This window comes from Thamnophis elegans, chromosome 10 (assembly GCF_009769535.1).
Source record: "Thamnophis elegans isolate rThaEle1 chromosome 10, rThaEle1.pri, whole genome shotgun sequence".
In the NCBI taxonomy this organism is placed as follows: Eukaryota; Metazoa; Chordata; class Lepidosauria; order Squamata; family Colubridae; genus Thamnophis; species Thamnophis elegans.
Window position 1 is genome coordinate 67330398 of NC_045550.1, and position 21531 is coordinate 67351928.

The 21531-nt window shown below is 46.1% G+C and overlaps 1 protein-coding gene across 1 annotated transcript in view; it reads left to right on the forward strand.

Moving 5' to 3' along the window:
* The first annotated feature begins 892 nt into the window (after window positions 1–892).
* LOC116513742 (solute carrier family 12 member 9-like) overlaps window positions 893–21531 on the forward strand; it is a 97879-nt gene continuing 77240 nt past the window's right edge. The window contains exon 1 of the mRNA XM_032224924.1: window positions 893–1125. Coding sequence (XP_032080815.1) covers window positions 942–1125 — 184 coding nt within the window. The 5' untranslated portion in view covers window positions 893–941. The remainder of the gene's footprint in view (window positions 1126–21531) is intronic.

Sequence of the window (21531 nt, forward strand, 5' to 3'; positions counted from 1 at the left end):
ATTCTATTACCACTACTACTATTACTCCACTCCATTCACTCTACTCTATGTACACTCTATTCTACTCTTCTACTATTACTACTACTACTCCACTCCATTCCACTCCACTCTACTACTATACTACACTCCATTCTATTCTATATACACTCTACTCTACTATTACTACTCCACTCCATTCTACACACACTCTACTACTACTCCACTCCATTCTATGTACTCTACTACTTCTATTCTACTCCATTCGATTCCACTCTATGTAAATTCTATTACTACTACTCCACTCCATTCTATTCTACGTACACTCTACTACTACTCCACTCCATTCCACTCCATTCTACTACTACTCCACTCCATTTTATTCTACGTACACTCTACTACTACCACTCCATTCCATTCTACGTACACTCTACTACTACTACACCACTCCACTCCATTCGATTCCACTCTGCACACTCTATTACTACTACTCCACTTCATTCTATTCTACGAACACTCTACTACTACTCCACTCCATTCTATGTACACTCTACTCTACTACTACTACTCCACTCCATTCGATTCCACTCTATGTACACTCTACTCTACTACTCCTACTACTCCACTCTACCCTATCCTGTCCCATCCTATCCTAAGGCGGGGATTCCGCCCAACCCAGCTTGCCGTGTGAACGCGCCCCCTTTCGGAACTCTCCTTCCACCCGAGTCGTCTGAACGGAGCCGGCGGGGTCTCCAGCACCGCCCACCGGGCAGCCGGGAGAAGTCACACCGAGCCGGTGCTTCCTCCAGGCGGGCCGGGCGCTCGGGGTTGAGCCGGGACAGGAGGCGGGGACCGGGGCCGGCCGAGGGCGGCGCGTCCGGCCGGGGAGGCCGGGCAGGCGGAGGCCGCTTCGCCATCGCCCCGTCCGGAGCGGCGCGGCAGCAGCAGCAGCAGCAGCGGGGATCATGTCCGGCCGCGGGAGCGGCGCCCTGTCGGAGCGGAGCCCGTTGCTGGCTTACCGGCTGTGCAGCAGCTCCTCGCTGGAGCCGGACGAGGCGTCCCCGGCGTCCCGCAAGCTCTCCACCTTCCTGGGCGTCGTGGTGCCCACTTTGCTCTCCATGTTCAGCGTGGTGCTTTTCCTCCGCCTGGGTGAGCCGGCCGGGGAAGGGAGCGGGGGGGAGGGAGCCCAGCCAGCCGCCGCGGGTGGGACTTTTGGCCTCGGTTCCTTTTCTTTAGGCCAGGCTTGGGCTGGGGGCTTCGGGGCTCCGAGGCAGGACGGGGTTGAGGGGGTCGTGGGAATGCATGTTGGTTAACCTGGGGTGGGGTGCGGGGGGGGGGAGACATTCAGCGTGTCTTGTGATTTGGGCTAGAAATAAAGTTCAGTGTGTCTTGTGAATGCAGCCTGGAAGGAAAGTTAAGCGTGTCTCGTGAATGCAGCCTAGAAATAAAGTTCAGTGTGTCTTGTGAATGCAGCCTAGAAATAAAGTTGTGTGTCTTGTGAATGCAGCCTAGAAATAAAGTTGTGTGTCTTGTGAATGGAGCCTAGAAATAAAGTTCAGTGTGTCTTGTGAATGCAGCCTGGAAGGAAAGTTAAACGTGTCTCGTGAATGGAGCCTAGAAATAAAGTTCAGTGTGTCTTGTGAATGCAGCCTGGAAGGAAAGTTAAGCGTGTCTTGTGAATGCAGCCTAGAAATAAAGTTATGTGTCTTGTGAATGCAGCCTAGAAATAAAGTTCAGCGTGTCTTGTGAATGCAGCCTGGAAGGAAAGTTATGTGTCTTGTGAATATAGCCTAGAAATAAAGTTCAGTGTGTCTTGTGAATGCAGCCTGGAAGGAAAGTTAAGCGTGTCTTGTGAATGCAGCCTAGAAATAAAGTTGTGTGTCTTGTGAATTCAGCCTAGAAATAAAGTTCAGTGTGTCTTGTGAATGCAGCCTGGTTATCCTGGAAGGAAAGCTTTGGTGTGGCCTGATTATCCTAGGAGAGAGGGGGGGGGCGGTTAAGTGTACTGTGGGGATGCACCCTGATTATCTTGGAAGGAAAGTTCAGTGTGTCTTGTGAATTCAGCCTGGAAGGAAAGTTAAGTGTGAATGCAGCCTAGAAATAAAGTTGTGTGTCTTGTGAATGCAGCCTGGTTATCCTGGAAGGAAAGCTTTGGTGTGGCCTGGTTATCCTGGGAGGGGGGGGGGGTTAAGTGTACTGTGGGGATGTACCCTGATTATCTTGGAAGGAAAGTTCAGTGTGTCTTGTGAATGCAGCCTAGAAATAAAGTTCAGTGTGTCATTTGTATGCAGCTTGCTTCTCCTGCAAGGAAGGCTCCTCAGCCTGTTGTGTGAATGCAGCTTGGAGGTTTTTTCCCCCAAACATAGACCATCACCCTGTCCTTGAATGGCTGGGTGGACTGGACATTCACATTTGAACCACTATAAGTCCCAGGTATTTGCCACACGTTAAATGCATAAAACAGCTTGGTTATCCTGAAAATAATAATAATAATAATTCAGTGTATTTTGCGAATGCACCCTGGAAGGAAAGTTCAGCGTGTCATGTGAATTCAGCCCGGAAATAAAGTTAGGCGTGTCTTCTGAAGGCAGCCTGGTTCTCCTGGAAGGAAAGGTCAGCGTTTCATGTGAATACAGCTTGGTTATGATGAAAAAAATAATTCAGAGTGTCATGTGAATGGCAGGAAAGTTAAGTTTTGGTGTGGCCTGGTTATCCGTGGGGGTGAGGGCGGGGGGGGGGGGAGGATTTAAGGGTGCTGTGGGGATGTCCCCTGGTTATCCTGGAAGCAAAATTGAGCGTTTCGTGTGAATGCTGTCTGGTTATCTTGGAAAGAAAGTTAAAACATGTTGTGTGAATGCGGCCTGGTTATCCTGGAAGAAAAAAAGTTAAGCTGTCGTGTTTAATTCAGCTTGGTTATCCTAGAAAAAAAAAAGTTAAGCACTTTTGTGCGCGTGCAGCCTGGTTTTCCTGGAAGGACAGTTCAGCTGCCGTGTGAATACAACTTGGTTATCCCGAAAGGAAAATTCGGTGGATTGTGTGAATGCAGCCTTTTTTTTGCATCCTCAGCAAAAAAAAGTTAAGCGTGTTGTGGGAATTCAGCCCAGTTAACTTAGCAAAGAAAGAGGAAGTTGTGGGATGTGATCAGAATTGGTGATTCAGATATCAACGCTTTGGCCTTTGCTTGCGGGTGGTGGTGGTGGTGTTCAGATAAACCAAAAATGGACTTTCTAACATGGGCCAACCAGGGACCCATATCTTCCTGGCCTGTTGTACAGATGCTGGCTGGGGAATTCTGGGAATTGAAGTTCACAGGTCTTCGAGCTGCCAGGGTTGGGGGAAAAAAAAAACATTATCCTAAAGCAGTGTTTCTCAACCTTGGCCACTTGAAGATGTCTGGACTTCAACTCCCAGAATTCCCTTGGCCACTTGAAGATGTCTGGACTTCAACTCCCAGAATTCCCTTGGCCACTTGAAGATGTCTGGACTTCAACTCCCAGAATTCGCTGGCTGGGGAATTCTGGGAGTTGAAATCCAGACATCTTCAAGTGGCCAAGGTTGAAAAACACTGTCCTAAAGGCCTGTATGGCTTTTAGACGTGGCCAAGACGCTGAGCGGGTCGATCAGAAAGGCCGTCAGTTCCGCGGTTCGAATCCCTGGTGCCACTTAATGGAGTGAGCTCCCGTGACTTGTCCCAGCTTCTGCCAACCTAGCAGTTCGAAAGCAGGTTAAAAAATGCAAGTAGGAAAACAGGAGCCACCTTTGGTGGGAAGGGAACAGCGTTCCGTGCGCCTTCGGCGTTGAGTCATGCCGGCCACGTGACCACGGAGACGTCTTCGGACAGCGCTGGCTCCTCGGCTTTGAAACGGAGATGAGTAGCACCCCCTAGAGTCGGGAACGACTAGGACGCATGTGCGAGGGGAACCTTTAAGGCCTGAGTCTAGAATGAAGACAACACCCAAATCCTGGCTAATCAATAAAAATGCTAGGCTTGGCTAACCTTGCCAAGACTGCCAGCCAATCCTCCGATTTCAGATAAGAAGCGTTACGGGAATTATTAATAATAAATTAGTTATTTATTAAATTTATACCTCAACCGCTTTCCCCTCTAGGCAGCTTACAGATTATTTTCCAAGCATTTTCCCTGCCTCTGGCAAACAGAGGAGGGAGAAAGTTAAAAGAAAATCCTGATCCCCAAAAAGCTAGATTTCTGAAGGCAGTTTGTTTGGGAAGGCAGTGGATATTAGTGTTCTTAAGTACAATTTTCCCATTTCCAGGATATAAGTCAGTGGCGTATCGAGTATTGAGTCACCTTTTACCTTCAGGCTGCTGTGTGTCTCACGCTGACTTATAATTACCTGGGGTTACTAACATAATCACTTCATTCTTGAAATGGCCTGATTGAATAGCTACGTAATTTTAAGCCAGCCAGAGGTTGGACTGAATGATCTCCCAAGATCCCTTCCGATCTATACCTTCTGCGAATATTGTTGTTAGTCGCGAAGTCGTGTCCGACCCATCGCGACCCCACGGACAGCGTTCCTCCAGGCCAGGGGTGGGTTCCTGCCAGTTCTAAGCTCTTCTATAGAAGTTCCCCAAATCTACCGTGCCGTTTAGAACCAGTTCCAGCTCCCTCCCCCCCCCTCCCGTCCGCACATCATCAAGATGAAGAGTGAGAGGAGGAATTCTGGGAGTTGAAGTCCACAAGGCTTAAAGCTGTCAAGTTTGAACACCCTTGAGGGTTTTTTCCCTAAAGGGTTAGGGGTGCGAGGGTCTTGTAACTTGACAGCTTTAAGACTTGCGTGCTTCAAATACCAGAGTTCCTGAGCCAACATGACTGGAGAAGGAATTCTGGGAGTTGAAGTCCACAAGTCTTAAAGCTGTCAAGTTTGAACACCCCTGGGGTTTTTTTTCTAAAGGGTTAGGGGTGCAAGGGTCTTGTAAGTTGACAGCTTAAAGACTTGCGTGCTTCAAATGCCAGAGTTTCTGAGCCAACATTTTGGTTGGTAAGCAAGAGCGTTGTTAAGTGAGTTTCACCACATTTTACAAGTTGGCCACGCCCACCCAGTCACATGACTGCCAAGCCACTCCCACTCAGTCACATGGCTGGCAAGCCACTCCCACCCAGTCACATGGCTGGCAAGCTACTCCCACCCAGTCACATGGCTGGCAACCCACTCCCACCCAGTCACATGGCCGAAAAGCCACTCCCAGCCTGTCACATGGTTGGCAAGCCACTCCCACAAAGCAGGCCACACCTACAGAAGAGATTCTGAAAAAATTTGAAACCAACCACTGCTCCAGGTCTTCCTGTCCTCTACCATCCTCTGAAGTCCATTTAAGCTCATGCCGACTGCTTCGGTGATTCCATCCAGCCACCTCCTTCTCTGCCGTCCCCTTCTTCTTTTGCCCTCCATCGTTCCCAGCATGAGGCTCTTCTCCAGGGAGTCCTTCCTCCTTCTCCTTAGGTGGCCAAAGTCTTTGAGTTTCCTCTTCAGGATCTGGCCTTCTAAAGAGCAGTCAGGGTGGATCTCCTCTAGGACTGACCGGCTGGATGGCCTTGCAGTCCAAGGGACTCAATGCAGGAGTCTTCTCCAGCACCAGAGTTCAAAGGCCTCCATTCTTTGGCGCTCAGCCTTCCTTATGGTCCAAAATTCACAGCCATCCATTGCGACTGGGGAAACCACAACCTTAACTAGACGCACTTTTGTTGGCAGGGGGATGTCTCTGCTTTTTAGTCGGCTGTCTAGATTTGCAATCACTTTCCCCCCCCCAGGAGCAAGCATCTTTTAATTTCTTGGCTGCATGTTTCCATCTGCGGTGATCTTGGAGCCCAGGGAAATAAAATCGGTCACTCCCTCCATTTCTTCCCCAACTATTTGCCAGGAATTGAGAGGGCCGGATGCCATGATCCTTTAGTTTTCTTAATGTTGAGTTTCAAGCCAGCTTTTGCACTCTCCTCCTTCGCCCGCATCCAGAGGCTCTTTAGTTCCTCTGCGAATATTAGAGAGCCTTTAAATAAGCCCGCTCTTACCCCAAATGCAAATACTCTTATTCTTTCAACTGGCCCTGTGATTTCATTCACACAACGCGTTTAACCTGGCTACCGAATTAGCCCATATTCAACAATGCCTCGATGCTTTACGAAGTAATTGAGTAAGGGTCATTAACCCACCATATCTCAAAACAACAACAACTCAAAAACCCACCCGTAACTCAGATCAGCCAAAATTGGCATGATATGTGAACGCAAGCCTTTAAGTCTTCCTGGCCTAATTTAGGATATTGTACAGGTAGTGCTCGATTTACAACAGTTCATTGAGTGACCGAAGTTACAACAGCATCGAAAAAAATGACCTGTGACCTTTTTTTCACACTTAACGACCGTAGCAGCATCTCCATGGTCACGTGATCAAAATTTGGACATTTGGCAGCTGGCAAGTATTTATGACGGTTGCCCTGTCCCACTTTTGCGACCTTCCGATAAGCAAAGTCAATTGGGGAAGCCAGGTTCACTTAACAACGGTGTTACTAAATTAACAGTGGCTGTGATTCACTCAACAACTGTGGTGAGAAAGTTCGTAAAATGGGGCAAAACTCACTGAACAGCTGCCTGGCTCAGCAACTGAAGTTTTGAGCTGAATTGTGGCTGTGAATTGTGAGCTGCCTGTAATCTGTCACACAACAACCCTGTGAGGTGGGCTGGAGCGAGGAGGGAGAAGGAAAGGGGGGGAGAGAGAGAGAATTAGAGAGAGAGATAAACAAAGAGAAAGAGAAAGGAGGGAAAGAGGCGGAATGAAAGGAAGAGAGAGAGAGAATGAAGGAGAAAGGGAAAGAGAACGGAGAAGAGAAGAAACAGAAGAGGAAGAAGATAAAGAGGGAGAGAGATGAGGTGGATGAGTAGGAGGAGGAGAAAGATGAACCCAGATCAAGGGAGAGAGGGACGAGGAGGCAAGAGAGAAGATGCGAGAGAGAATGAAGAGAGAGATAACAAAGAAAGAGAACGAAGGAAGAGAAGAAAGATGGAGGAGGAAGGAAGAGAGATGGAGAATGAGAGAGATAAACAAAGAAAGAGGAAAGAAGAAGAGAAAGAAGGAAAGAAATAACCAATAAAGAGAGGGTAGCGAGGATAGGGAGCGAGACGAGAGGGGCGGAGAGCGAGAGAGGAGCGAACTTATGACCACAATTGAGTTTTGATTGCTAAGCAAGTGTTATTAAGTGTGTTTCACCATATTTTACAAGTTGCCCACACCCACCCGATCACATGACCGACAAGCCACACCTACAAAATAGGCCAGACCCACAAAATAAGCCACGCCCATAGAACCAATAGTAAACAAAACTTGAAACCCACCCCTGGCATTCAGTACATAAAGGAGGATGAACTCAGATGCTTGACTTACAACGATTTGAAGTTACAAGAGCGCTGAAAAAATTGATTCACTTAACAACCTAACTCTTGCTTAGTAACAGAAATTCTGGTCCCAAATGTGGTCGTACATGGAGGACTACCTATACATCCTAAGTCTTAGAGATCCAGTTTGGCCTAATGGTCAGGACATAAGGCTAGAAAGCAAGCGATCGTGAGTTCAAGATCCACCTTAGGCACAAAACCCAACTATAGGTGACTTTGGGCCAATCACCAGGAGACGGTGAGTTCTAGTTCTGCCTTAGGCATGCAGGCTGGCTGGGTGACTTTGGGTCAGTCCCTTCCTCTCAGAGATGGGCCTACCTCGCAGGGCTGCTGTTGTGGGGAAAATAGGAGGAAGGTGGGTTGGATAGGTTCCCCACCTTGACTTATTTGTAAAAATAATGAAGGCGGGATATAAGTGGATAAAATAAGTACAACGAAAAATAAAATCACCCAATAGAACAAAAGTTATTTCATGGTAACAATAAGCAAATAAATGAAATAAAAAAAATAAAATTGCCCCATGGAACAAAATTGTTTAATAGAAAATGAATGAATGGATCGATGGATCAATGGATCGATAGATACAATAGATAGATAGATAGATAGATGATAGATAGATAGATAGATAGATAGATAGATAGATAGATAGATAGATAGATAGATAGATAGATAGTGGATGGATGGATGGATGGAGTGATAGATACAATAGATAGATAGATAGATAGATAATGGATGGATGGAGTGATAGATAATGGATAGATTTATAGTGATAGATAGATGATAGCTAGCTAGCTAGCTAGCTAGATAGCTAGCTAGCTAGCTAGCTAGCTAGCTAGATAGATAGATAGATAGATAATGGATGGATGGAGTGATAGATAATGGATAGATTTATAGTGATAGATAGATGATAGATAGATAGATAGATAGATAGATAGATAGATAGATAGATGATAGATAGATAGATAGATAGATAGATAGATAGATAGATAGATAGATAGATAATGGATGGATAGATGATGGATGGATAGATAGATGATGGATGGATAGATGGATGGAGTGATAGATAATGGATAGATGGATGGATGGATGGATAGACAGATAGATAGATAGATAATGGATGGATAGATGGATAAAATGATAGATAGATAGATAGATAGATAGATAGATAGATAGATAGATAGATGGATGGATAGATGGATGGATAATGGATGGATAGATAGATAATGGATGGATGGATGGAGAGATAGATAGTTAATGGATGGATAGATGGATACAGTGATAGATGATAGATAGATAGATAGATGATAGATAGATAGATAGATAGATAGATAGATAGATAGATAGATAGATAGATAGATAGATAGATAGATAGGAGTAGGAGTGTGGGAAGTGAGAGAAGGAAGCTCCAGACTCCATTCTTTGGAATGAAGTTTCTTTTCCTTTGGTGTTGATTAGAAGGACAGCTTGCAGCTTGGCTCACTTCCTTGAGCTCTCTGATATAATTTGCTCAGCCAAAAATTATCATTTTCTTCTTCTTTTCAGTCTTTGCTGATTGGTCTACGCTGTTTGCACAGGGCATGACACGATAGGATAAGGGTTTAGGACTTTCAGCTTTGTCTCCGTTGAATTCTCTGCCTTCTTTCACATTTTGTCAAAGTTTGGGAGGTTTTTTTTGGCCCCCATCTGGTTTGGCCGTGCTCAGGGATTGTTTTCGGTTCCTTCTTTGTACATGGGTCTCAGTTCCCCTTTTCTGAATGCAGCGTCAGCCTCACACGGCCCCTTCAAAGGAATTGCTGGAAGTTAATTCAACTTGAGGCGAAAACTTTAGAATTTTGCATTCTTAGCTATTCGGTTTTTTCACTGGGGAAAAAAAAGCAACTTTCTCTTAACTTTTGCGAAGAGAGTTAGGGGTGCACAAAACAGCCAGGGAAATAAAATGTATTATTTGAAATAAATGCAGGCAGTTCTCGACTTACAACAGTTCGTTTAGTCGCCTTTCGAAGTTACAACGGCACGGGGGGGAAATGTGTGTTTCAGACTTACGACAGCCGCAGCATGCTCACGATCAAAATATTTATGACGGTTGCAGTTGATTGCGTGATCAACTTTCGAGACCCTCTGGCAAGAAACGTTAATGGGGAAGTCAGGTTTACTTAACATCCGTGTTACTTACGTACCAACTGCATTGATTCACTTAACGACCGTGGCAAGAAAAATCCTAAATGGGGCAAAATTCACTGAACAAACAGCAGCAAGCTTATTTTCAGGGGAGAAAATACGCGCTCAAAAGCTCGATTGGGCTTATTATCCAGAGAGGTTTTATTTTGGGGGAAACAGGGTCCCTGTAATAGAGGCCGTCTGTAACAGATACAAATTAGAGAATTTCAGGTTCCTTTATTTCAAATTCTGATTTATGGAATCGAAGCGGAGTGCTTTTTCCTTCCTCCAAAGTCTCATTCAAGTCATTCGATTCTTTAATTAATATATTTACAGGGTTCTCTCCAAAATTGGACTGGCTGGCGATTTCTTCTGAATGTTCTTTTGTGTTTCCAGGTTAATGTATAACTCCTATAATTGCTTAGTTGTTTTCCCCCACCCCTTTAAAAAAAAAAAAAAAAAGATTGGCACGGTATTGCTGTGATTTCCAGCAGATGGGGAAAAAAAACCTAAATGAGGAACAAAGTTGATGTTAACGTAAATGATTCAGTCACGCTGTTTGTTGCGTAACTAGTTTTTATTTTCCGCCACGTTTTCGGTTTCATTTTGTAAGATTCCAACAGTTTTCCCCCCGAGCCACCGAAATGCCAAAATGAGGGAGGCTCAAAACGAGGCTTGCAAAAAATATCAGCTTTTATTGATAGCCATAGCAAAAGCTGGGTGACAAAACTATATCCAAAACTTACAAACAAATGCATGGAAGGAATAGCCGCCCCCTGCAAGAGGGGCTCAGAGTATTAAAAAGAGCTGAGGTGGCGCAGTGGTTAAATGCAGCACTGCAGGCTACTTCAGCTGACTGCAGTTCTGCAGTTCGGCGGTTCAAATCTCACTGGCTCAAGGTTGACTCAGCCTTCCATCCTTCCGAGGTGGGTGAAATGAGGACCCGGATTGTTGTTGGGGGCGATATGCTGACTCTGTAAACCGCTTAGAGAGGGCTGAAAGCCCTATGAAGCGGTATATAAGTCTAACTGCTAAGTCTAACTGCTATATACCTTTTAGGCAGATAGAAGCAAAGTTTATCCAATCAGAGACCAAGAATCGTTACCAATGTGATCTTTAAAGCGTCCTTTTGTTCAAGCTCCTCTCTCTGCCTACCTTATCTGTGGAGTATCCCTATAGCCTTGTGTAGGGGGTGGCAGCCCCCATTTGCCAAGTTGTTTTTCGGCAGAATGCTGTAAGGACTTATGAGCCAGGAAAACTCCCTAGTTTGGTTCCTTTATCCATGGGGCCTGATATCCCCGTGTAACAATTTCTTCTATGTTTTCAAGAATGTGCCTAGCTTTGAAGCCAAGAATGGAAGCGAGACGCAGCAGTGAGATAACATTTGCAGTCCAGTATTAAGGTTACAATTTGCTAGGCTAATTTCTGACAGCCTGCAATAATATAAGCAGAAGCAAATATTGATTCATATTGATTCATATACTCCTTCAATTTGAAACGCAATTCTGAGCACCTTTGATAGGAAGAAACTGGATTCAACAAGGTTGCACCTCGATAACTGGGCCTTGTGTTCAGGTAGTCCTCGACGTACAACCTTGTTCATTTAGCGACCGTTCCAAGTTAACCACGGCACTGAGAAAAGGGACTTATGACCGTTTTTTTCACACTTACGACCTTGGGAGCAGCCCAAGGCCCACGTGATCAAAATTCAGACGCTTGCCAACTGATTCATACTTATGACGGTTGCTGTGTCCCGGGGTCACATGATCCTCTTTTGCGACCACCTGATAAGTAAAAGTCAATGGGGAAGCCGGGTTCACTTAACAGCTGTGTGAGTCACTTATCGACAGCAGTGATTCACTTAACAGCCGCGGTGAGAAAGGTCGTAAAATGGGACAAAACTCATTTAGCAACGGTCTCGCTTAAAAACAGACATTTTGGGCTCAATGGGGGTCATAAGTTGAGGACTAGCTGTAGACAGCGAAATGGCCTGCCTCCTGCTGGAGGTTTTCATGAAGAGACGGGAGAGCCGTTTCTCTGAGATTGGATGACGACTCTTGCTTGAGCAGGGGGTTGGACTAGAAGACCTCTAAGGTCCCTTCCAACTCTAGGATTCTGGGAATTTATAACTGCAGGATGTTGACCAATTCCCTTTTCAAGCTTTCTTTCCTCGTGAGGGTCAGAATGCAGCGTCTCTCTCAGAAGAGGGCAGAATTTTGGGAGAAAATTCTGATTTTTCACGAGGAAGGAAGTGGTTGGTTTGGTCCCCCCACCCCCAATCCTTTCTTTGCTGGCATGCACACAACTGAACTCGCCCCGCAGGGATCCTTCCAGAAACAAGGGCTGAGTCAGATGTTCAAGGGGCCCTTGTTATGTTTATATAAGCCACATAGGTTGACTGGGTGACTTTGGGCCTATCACCAGGAGATGGTGAGTTCTAGTCCCTCCTTAGGTATGAAAGCCAGCTGGGTGATTTTGAGCCAATCACCAGGAGTTGATGAGTTCTAGTCCCACTGCAGGCATCAAAACTGGCTGGGTGATTTTCAGCCAATCACCAGGAGACTCTGAGTTCTAGTCCCTCCTTAGGTATGAAAGCCAGCTGGGTGATTTTGAGCCAATCACCAGGAGATGGTGAGTTCTAGTCCCACCATAGGCATCAAAACTGGCTGGGTGATTTTCAGACAATCACCAGGAGACTGTGAGTTCTAGTCCCACCTTAGGTATGAAGGCCACCAGGGTGACTTTGGCCCTATCACCAGGAGACGGTGAGTTCTAGTCCCATCTTAGGCATGAAAGCCAGCTGGGTTTGAGCCAATTACCAGGAGATGGTGAGTTCTAGTCCCACCATAGGCATCAAAACTGACTGGATGACTTTGGGCCTATCACCAGGAGACGGTGAGTTCTAGTCCCTCCTTAGGTATGAAAGCCAGCTGGATGATTTTGAGCCAATCACCAGGAGACTGTGAGTTCTAGTCCCAGTTTAGGTATGAAAGCTGGCTCGGTGACTGAGCCAATCAGAAGAGGGTGAATTCTAGTCCCACCTTAGGTATGAAGGCTGCCTGGGTGACTTTGAGCTCATCACCGGGAGACAGTGAGTTCTAGTCCCACCATAGACATCAAAACTGGCTGGGTGACTTTGGGCCTATCACCAGGAGACTGTGAGTTCTAGTCCTGCTTTAGGTAAGAAAGCTGGCTCGGTGACTGAGCCAATCAGAAGAGCGTGAGTTCTAGTCCCACCTTAGGCATGAATGACTTAGGTCAATCTCTGTCTCTCAGCCTGACCCACCTCACAGGGTTGTTTTTGTAGGGAAAATAGGAGGAGGAAGGAGAAATGAATATGTTTGCTTCCTCGAGTTGTTTATAGAAATAATAAAGGCAGGACAGAAATAAAATCAGAAAAATCCATATATAACTACTAGGGTGTCTCCAAAACCTTGCCACTGCATTCACATGACCCCTTAAGACTGATTGGGGTTCAGCATAGCTTGTGTTCTGGTGATGTAGCATTTTGCAAGAAGCCAAATTTGTTTAATCTGTGGTTTAATGTAGACCAGTGTTTCTCAACCTTGGCAACTTGAAGATGTCCGGACTTCAACTCCCAGAATTCCCCAGCCAGTGAATGCTGGCTGGGGAATTCTGGGAGTTGAAGTCTGGGCATCTTCAAGTTGCCAAGGTTGAGAAACACTGATGTAGACTGTAAATTTAGGACATGGATTGATTCAGTGCCTGGGTTCAATGTGTTATTTGAACTCTTACTGTGTGAATCCATAAGAAGAAGCAGAGAGAGTGACAGCTGCCAGTCGATTCGTTTTGACTTCCTGGAGGCAGAGATGACATTGGCAGGTTTCTCTCCTCAGTTCAACTCTAGATTCTTGGTAACACTTGAAAAATTGCAGATCAGGGCAGGGCTGTTGAGAAATTTCATTTTAAACTGATGAAATCACTTCTGGAGCAAGGCAGATTGGGAGGGGTGGTGGTGCTGTGGATGAGGGATTATGGAGTCGGCCACCTCTGCCAGTGAGCAAAAAATACATGGGTAAGATGGAGGGAGCCATTTCGCCCCTAATATTGACAGCTGTTAATTAGAAAGGAGAGAGAAAACTGGCTGTGTTCACACCAGTGTAGTTTGTTTGTCTGTATGCTGGGCTAAGAGAGTCATATCAACTTGGCCATAGACTTGGAGGACATCCTTAAGATCATCTAGATTAGTATTTCTTTCAAACCTGTCCCATTAAGGTGTGTGGACTTCAACTCCCAGAATCCCTCAGCCATGTTGGCTGAGGGATTCTGGGAGTTGAAGTCCACACACTTTAAAGGGGACAGGTTTGACTGGGGAATTCTGGGAGTTGAAGTCCACACACTTTAAAGGGAACAGGTTTGACTGGGGAATTCTGGGAGGTGAAGTCCACACAGCTTAAAGGCGACAGGTTTGACTGGGGAATTCTGGGAGTTGAAGTCCACACAGCTTAAAGGGGACTGGTTTGACTGGGGAATTCTGGGAGTTGAAGTCCCCACACCTTAAAGGGGCCAGATTTGGCTGGGGAATTGGGTGTGTTCACACCAGTGCAGTCTATTTGTCTGTATGGCGGGCTAAGAAAGTCATACTAACCTGGCCATAGACTTGGAGGGCACCCCCAAGATCATCTAGATCAGATTTTTTTTTTCAAACCTGGCCCCTTTAAAGTGTGTGGACTTCAACTCCCAGAATCCCTCAGCTAACATAGCTAGCTGGGGAATTCTGGGAGTTGAAGTCCACACACCTTAAAGGAGCCAGGTTTGAAATACACCAATCTGTAGCAACCCCTGAACAGATCAAGTAACTTCCTTCTATGGCGCCCCCAGATGACCAATGATTGTCTGAATGGGGAATGCTGGTTTAAATGTTTCTCAAACTATAAATGTCCCCCGTTTCGTATCCCTACAAAGCAATTCTCAAGAACATCTCATTAGGAAGTTTCCGAGATGATTTTAGCCGAAATCTGTGCTGCTTCTGCTATTATTATTTTTTCATTTCACTTTCTTGCTTCACACTTCCTGACATCCAACCCAAAAGCGGAAGTGACAAGTGATACAGCTTTTCTGTCCCCCTTTTTTTAAACTTTAATATAGAAGCCGGTGGGCTTCCTATCCTTGCCCCTTTTTACAAAAAAAAAATGGGGTGGGAGTCTCGCGACTTGCCCACCAGTGTCCTCTTATATGTAGTCCTCGAACTTACGACCACAGTGGAGTCTAGCATTTATGTTGCTGAGTGGATCATTTGGTAAGCGAGTTTTGCCCCCTCTTGCGACTTTTCTCGCCACAGTTCTTAAGGGAATCGCGGCTTTTGTTAAATTAGTCATTAGTAACCAATGTCTCACTTAACAATATAAATTCTGGGCTCAGCTGTGGCCTTATAGCAATAGCAATAGCAGTTCGACTTATATACCGCTTCATAGGGCTTTCAGCCCTCTCTAAGCGGTTTACAGAGTCAGCATATCGCCCCCACAGTCTGGGTCCTCATTTCACCCACCTCGGAAGGATGGAAGGCTGAGTCAACCCTGAGACGGTGAGATTTGAACAGCCGAACTGCAGAACTGCAGAACTGCAGTCAGCTGAAGTAGCCTGCAGTACTGCATTTAACCACTGCGCCACCTCGTCTCTTCCTGTGGATTATCTGTGGGTATGTCTGTGTGTTGAGAAAAGGAAACCATGCAGCTAGCAAAAAAGAAATCACAGTGAGTCATTTTGGATTTCCCATTCGCTTTCTGGGAATCGTCATTGTTTCCTCTTGCCATGAAACCAAGGTTTTCTTGTTGGTCTTCAGCCCCAACCTCAGGGCTGATGATTAGCCCTGAGGTTGGGGCAGGCCCCCCATCTCCTGACCCAGGCTGCCTCTGGTAGTGATAGCATGATCAGCAGCTGGCTGAAACTGTATTCAGCCTTGCAGATTAGGAATTAGGCCTGGTTAATTAGTGGATGGGAGACCACCGAGTGATCCCTGACCTACATAGGCTAGATTGGGAATTCAATTCAATTCAATTTATTAAATTTATATGCCGCCCTTTTCCCCCCCCGAAGGGGACTCAGGGCGGCTCACAACTCGAACCGGGGAGGGGAAGACAGACAAAAGATTTAAAAACAACAACATAACAATATATAATTTAAAAACTCACAACAGTCATGCCATTCGAGACGGGGGCAACAGCTCTTTAGCCCCAGGCCTGTCGGAACAACCAGGTTTTGAGGGCTTTGCGGAAGGCCTGGAGGGTGGTGAGGGTTCGAATCTCCACGGGGAGTTCGTTCCAGAGGGTCGGAGCAGCCACAGAGAAGGCTCTCCTCCGGGTAGTCGCCAGTCGACACTGGCCGGCGGATGGGATTCGGAGGAGGAAGTCAAAACACGTCCCCACGTCAGGTTCAGCTGCATCCAGAGAACCAGCTTGGGTGACTTTTTGGTAAAACATTGTCTTATCACCCTGGCCTAACCTCACAGGGTGTTGTGGTGAAGCCAAAATAAGATGTGAGTGACCCCTGGCCTTGTCTGTGTCCTTAGAGAAAGGTGAAAATAGAAAAGAGAGAAAAATGTGTGACTCATAAACAATTGGGCTGGCACAGCTGAGCTGCCAAGAGATTAAACTAAAACAGGATGTGCCCAATTTGAATTTTTCTTCCAGCTTGGAACAAAAAGAACTTGATGTAATTATGCAATTTGATCGGTTATAAAGCTCGCAACAGCTTGAAAAGCAACAAAGTTAAGAAGTTGCCAGCCCCTAAAACCAAGTTGACTGATCAGATTATCTTCCTTTCCTGCCCAACATAACTCTTTAATTTAAAATTCAATTGATTGGTTTCAGATCAGTAGTCTCTGTCCACTCGGCTGTGGGTCTTTAAAGCATCGGTTCTCAATCTTGGCAACTTTAAGAGGTGTGGACTTCAATTCCCAGAATCCCCCAGCCTGGGGAATTGAAGTCCACACCTTTTAAAGTTGCCAAGATTGAGAAACACTGGATTAAAGAAATTTGGGCAATTTATAATTTATTCATAAATCAGTAATTTATTTTACTTTCATAATAAGTAATTTATTTTACTTATTTATTTTATTAACTCATTATATTTATGTGCCATCCATGAGAATATATCTCCTCAACAAAACTCCGCACTGGTGATAGGAAGGGCATCTGGCCAGTAAGCACTAAGCTAGCTTCATTCAGTTGCCCAGTCTCTTCCCCGCAAAGGATTATGGGGTCGTTAAAAGATGATGATGATGATTATATTTATGTGCCATCCATCTGGTCTAGCTAATACTTTTATACAAGTAGTCCTCGGCTTACGACGCACAATTGAGTTCAAAATCTCTGTTGCTAAGTGAGATGTTTGCTAGGTGAGTGTTGCTCCGTTTTACAACCTTTCTTGCCCCCGTCGGGAAGCGAATCCTGGCAGTTGTTAAGTTAGCCACACGGTTGTTAAAAGTGAATCAGAGCCTCCCCGTTGACTTTGCTTGTCATAAAGTGGATCACAGGACCCGCACCCATCGTAAATAGGAGTCAGTTGCCAGGGGGGGGTGTCTGAATTTTGATGACGTGGCCGTAGGGAAGGCTGCGGCTTTGAAACCCGGTCCTAAGTCATTCCCCCCCCTCACCCAGCGGTGTTGCAACGTCGAACCGTCAGTAAAGGGACCCTTGTAAGTTGTGACGCTAAACGAGGCGGCACTTCAAGCCAGGATGAAACGTTGAAGAAATGGTTGAGAATCCCAAAGGTGATTTTTTTCAAGAGGCCAGTTTTTGTGTTTTTGTTTTCTTTTTGAAGTCGTTTCGCTTCTCCTCCCAAGAAGCTTCTGGTGGGGAATGGAAGGATTATCCCGCTCGAGCTGAAGAAGCTTCTTGGGAGGAGAAGAGAAACGTCTTCAAAAGAAAAAAAGAAAAGAAAGTCCTGGAAAAAAAAAAGCATCTTTGGGACTGAGAATCTCTACAGAAATGGTTGAGAATTTGGGGGAGGGAGAGATTCCCCTCAGTGATGGGGGATACACCTGAGTGGGTGGTGGGATCCCGGAGCGTCTTCACAGCAGAGGTGGGTTTCGCGTAATTTCACCACCGGTTCGCCACGCACCGAAAATGTGAGTGTGTACATGTGGACGCTTGCTTCGCTCGCTCGCACGCGCGCCTTCCGCAGATACATACAGCCTTCAGCGCGGGCACTTTGCTCGCGCGCACAGCTTGCACACCAGTGACATGCGGTGAGGTTTATGGCTGGTGAGGCACTGACACAGGGGTTTCAATTTTTTTTAGACTTGTGGACTTCAACTCCCAGAATTCCACAGCCAGGCATGCTCAGTTCCGATTTAAAGCGACAGCATTTGTTTTTCTCCTTTGCGAAATAGGTTTCCTTCATTCTTTTTCTTCTCCCTCCCCCTCCTTCCTCCCTCTCTCTCTCCCTCCCCCTCTCTCAAACAGACACACGGACACAGAGAAGTTGGATCCCTCTCTTACTCACTCACTCTCAAACAAACACAAACACAGAAGCAGCTCCTCTGCCATACCCCGCCCCCCCCCCATTCCCCTGCTGCCTTCCGATCCGAGCCTTTGATTGCAGGTGGAGCCACGTTGCCTTTTCAAACTTGTAATCAGTGAAGCTGGGCTTATAGACTTTTATCCAGCTCTCTGTGTGTTTGTGTGTTTGAAAAGGCAACGTGGCTCTGCATGCAATCACACTTTTTTGAATTCCTCCCCCCTCCCCACACCTTTTCCAGCTGTTTCAGAGAGGATTTCAACTCTGCTCTTGCCTGCCATCATGAAAAGAAAAAAAAATGTAAAAGGAAAAAGGCGAGAGCCCTGAGGTCAGACTGAGCTAGCTGCTCCCAGAGCCTCTAAAAAGCCTCTAAAAAACGCCCTCTACAGGAGGTGAGAATACCACGTGCCTCATCTACATAAGGGATTTTTCGGCTTTTAACCCTTGCTTAGCTCTGCTCGAGTGATCATAAAGTCAGAGTAAATGAGGCACCTCGTTCTGCTTCCCCCTGAAGAGGGCACTTTTTTAGAGGCTTTTTTAAACATTTATGCACTAAGCAGAGTCATCCACTGTGACTCTGGTAGCAACTAGCTCAGCCTTTTTCCTTTTACATTTTTTCTTTTCATGATGACAGTGGTGAGGCTCTGCCTTCCCTGCCTCCCCTGACTGCATGTCCCTGTTGCACACATACATGTTGCTTAGAAAACGTGGCTAAAATAGGACAGCATAGCTCCAAGGCGGGTGGGCCGGCCCACATGCAGGTGGCCACTACTGCTTCGCCCGAACCGATCCAAACCAGCTGAATACCGGCGGCTGCTTCACACAGATTAGGCCTGTGTCTGAATCTGGCGCCTCACCTGGGTTTGCAGAAGCTTCCCGGATAACTGAGGCCCAGCTTGCCCGCCTTTGAGTACCGTATTTTTCGGAGTATCAGACGCCCCTTTTTCCCCTCAAAAAAGTGGCTGAAAATCTGGTTGCGTCTTATACACTGAATACAGCATTTTTGGCCTCCCGACCCCCCCCCCTTTGCAAAAATGGCCATGCATAGCCTTTAGGAGGCTTCCGGAGTGCCCCTGGGGGCTGGGGAGGGTAGAAATGAGCCGTTTTTTGCTCGTTTTCCAGTCCCCAGGAGAACTCTACAAATCTCCTAAAGGCTATGCATCGGGGGGGGGGGGTTTCAACCGGTTCGCGGCGGTCCCCGCGAACCGGTTGGTCGGCCAACCCGGAAGTAAGTAACTTCCGGGAACGGCGAAGGGCCCACCCGCCCGCCCGCGCTCCTTACCGGTCTTTGAAGGCTTCTGCGCTTCCACACAGGCGCATGGCACATACAGCGCCTGCGGGAGTCTCCGCGAGCAGCTGGAGCATCGCGGAAGCGCTAAGACGCATGCGTGAACTGCGCACGTGCACGAGGACGCCGCCAGCCCCGTTCCAACCGAACCGGTTGGAACGGGATTAGCAACCCACCCCTGCTATGCATGCTCCTTTTTTTAATTAAAAACAGGCCATTTTGGGGAGGTCTGCAGAGGGCAAAAACTTTTTTTTTAAATTTGCCTCTTCAAAATCTTGGTGCGTCTTATACGCCGAGAAATACGGTAACTCATCCCATTGGCTGTATTCACACATTACAGTTGACCCAGGTCAGGCACCAAGGGCATTCTACCTTTGGCTACAAGGATTGATGTCCTGCTTGGCACTCTTGGTGTTGTCTTTTCCCAGAACTACTAATCCCAACGGGAGTAATTTGGGAACCTCCGAAATTCTGTTCACACCGTATACTTAATTGGACCAAGACTTGTGAATACAGCGGCTTTGCTGGGAATAATGGTGTCATTCTTGTGAAGCCTCGTAGGAGGAAAACTAGACTAGTCTATTTTTGTTTTAAAAAAAAATACAAGAACCAGGAGTCTGGTAGCACTTTTTCCAATTAACACATTTTTTCAAACACAGAAACTTTCAGTACGCTTGTAGAATCGTAGTATCATCGTATTTTTGGGGTGGCGTGTAAGTGTCAACTTGGCTTCTAACGTGTGGTGAAAACTGTTCCTCTTTGGTTAATTTATAGTTCCCAGCATTGGAGAAAACCGTAAAAACGCATTAATTCAGTAAAACAGGTATAGAATGCCAAGAATACAGTGGAACTTTCTGTGGCTGAACGGAATGGCCTAATGACATCTTATTAATTTATTTACAGCATATATATATATGTATATGTATGCCCAAATATGGGAGGAAGGTCACACTTCCATTCTCTGTCCTTCGGCTCGTCACAAGAGTCCATCCAGACAGAAACCCAATATTTTTTACTGTTGCCTTTTTTTTTTTGTTACATTGTTATATTTATGCTGATAAATAATGGAATGGAATAATGGAATGGAAGTGTGACCTTCCTCCCATATTTGGGCATACCAGGGGTTGTGACTTTAAATATATACCTTTCACCCTGGCCTGGCTGATAAGGAGTCGAGCCCTGTAGCTCAATGGGTAACACATCTGCCTAAGAGGCAATAGAGCACAGGTTTGATTCCCAGCAAGGGTGTGGCTAGCTGATGAGAGCTAAATAGCTTGAAATAGATCTATACTAGTCTCTCTTTATTTATTTATCAGCACAAAAAAAAAAAGAAACACACACACACACACACACACACACACACACATATATATATATATATATATGATACATAGAGAGAGAGAGAGAGAGAGAGAGAGAGAGAGATGGCTTTATAGCATATATGTGTTTGTGTGTGTGTGTGTGTATGTTGCATTTGTTATGCAAAGGCAACAGTAAAAATAATGGCTTTCTGTCTGGATGGTCTCCTGGGGTGAGCCAATAGACAGAGAAAGGAAGCAGTAGGCTTCCTCCCATATTTGGGCATACCAGGGGTTGTGACTCTACATATATACATACATACATACATACATACATACATATTAGCCATAAAGGCTGCCAATCGATTTAGATTCAGAGAAGGTTCAACAGAAGAGGAAACAAATATATACTTTTACTTTTCTGATGCCAGTCCAATTCTACGACTTGTGGACTTCAATTCCCAGACCCCTGCCCTAGGTAAAGATAAACACATATATGCTAGTCGTTCCCGACTCTAGGGGGCGGTGCTCATCTCCCTTTCAAAGCCGAAGAGCCAGCGCTGTCCGAAGACGTCTCCATGGTCATGTGGCCGGCATGACTCAATGCCGAAGGCTCACAGAGTGCTGTTCCCTTCCCACCAAAGGTGGTCCCTATTTTTCTACTTGCATTTTTTATGTGCTTTCAAACTGCTAGGTTGGCAGAAGCTGGGACAAGGAACGGGAGCTCACTCCATTACGTGGCGCTCAGGATTCGAACCGCCGAACGGCCTGCCTTTTGGATAGAAAAATTCAGCCACTGAGCCCCCACTAACCCCTGCCCTAGAAGGTGATAAATTAAGAACTGAGCCCCCACTAACCCCTGCCCTAGAAGGTGATAAATTAAGAACTGAGCCCCTACTAACCCCTGCCCTAGAAGGTGA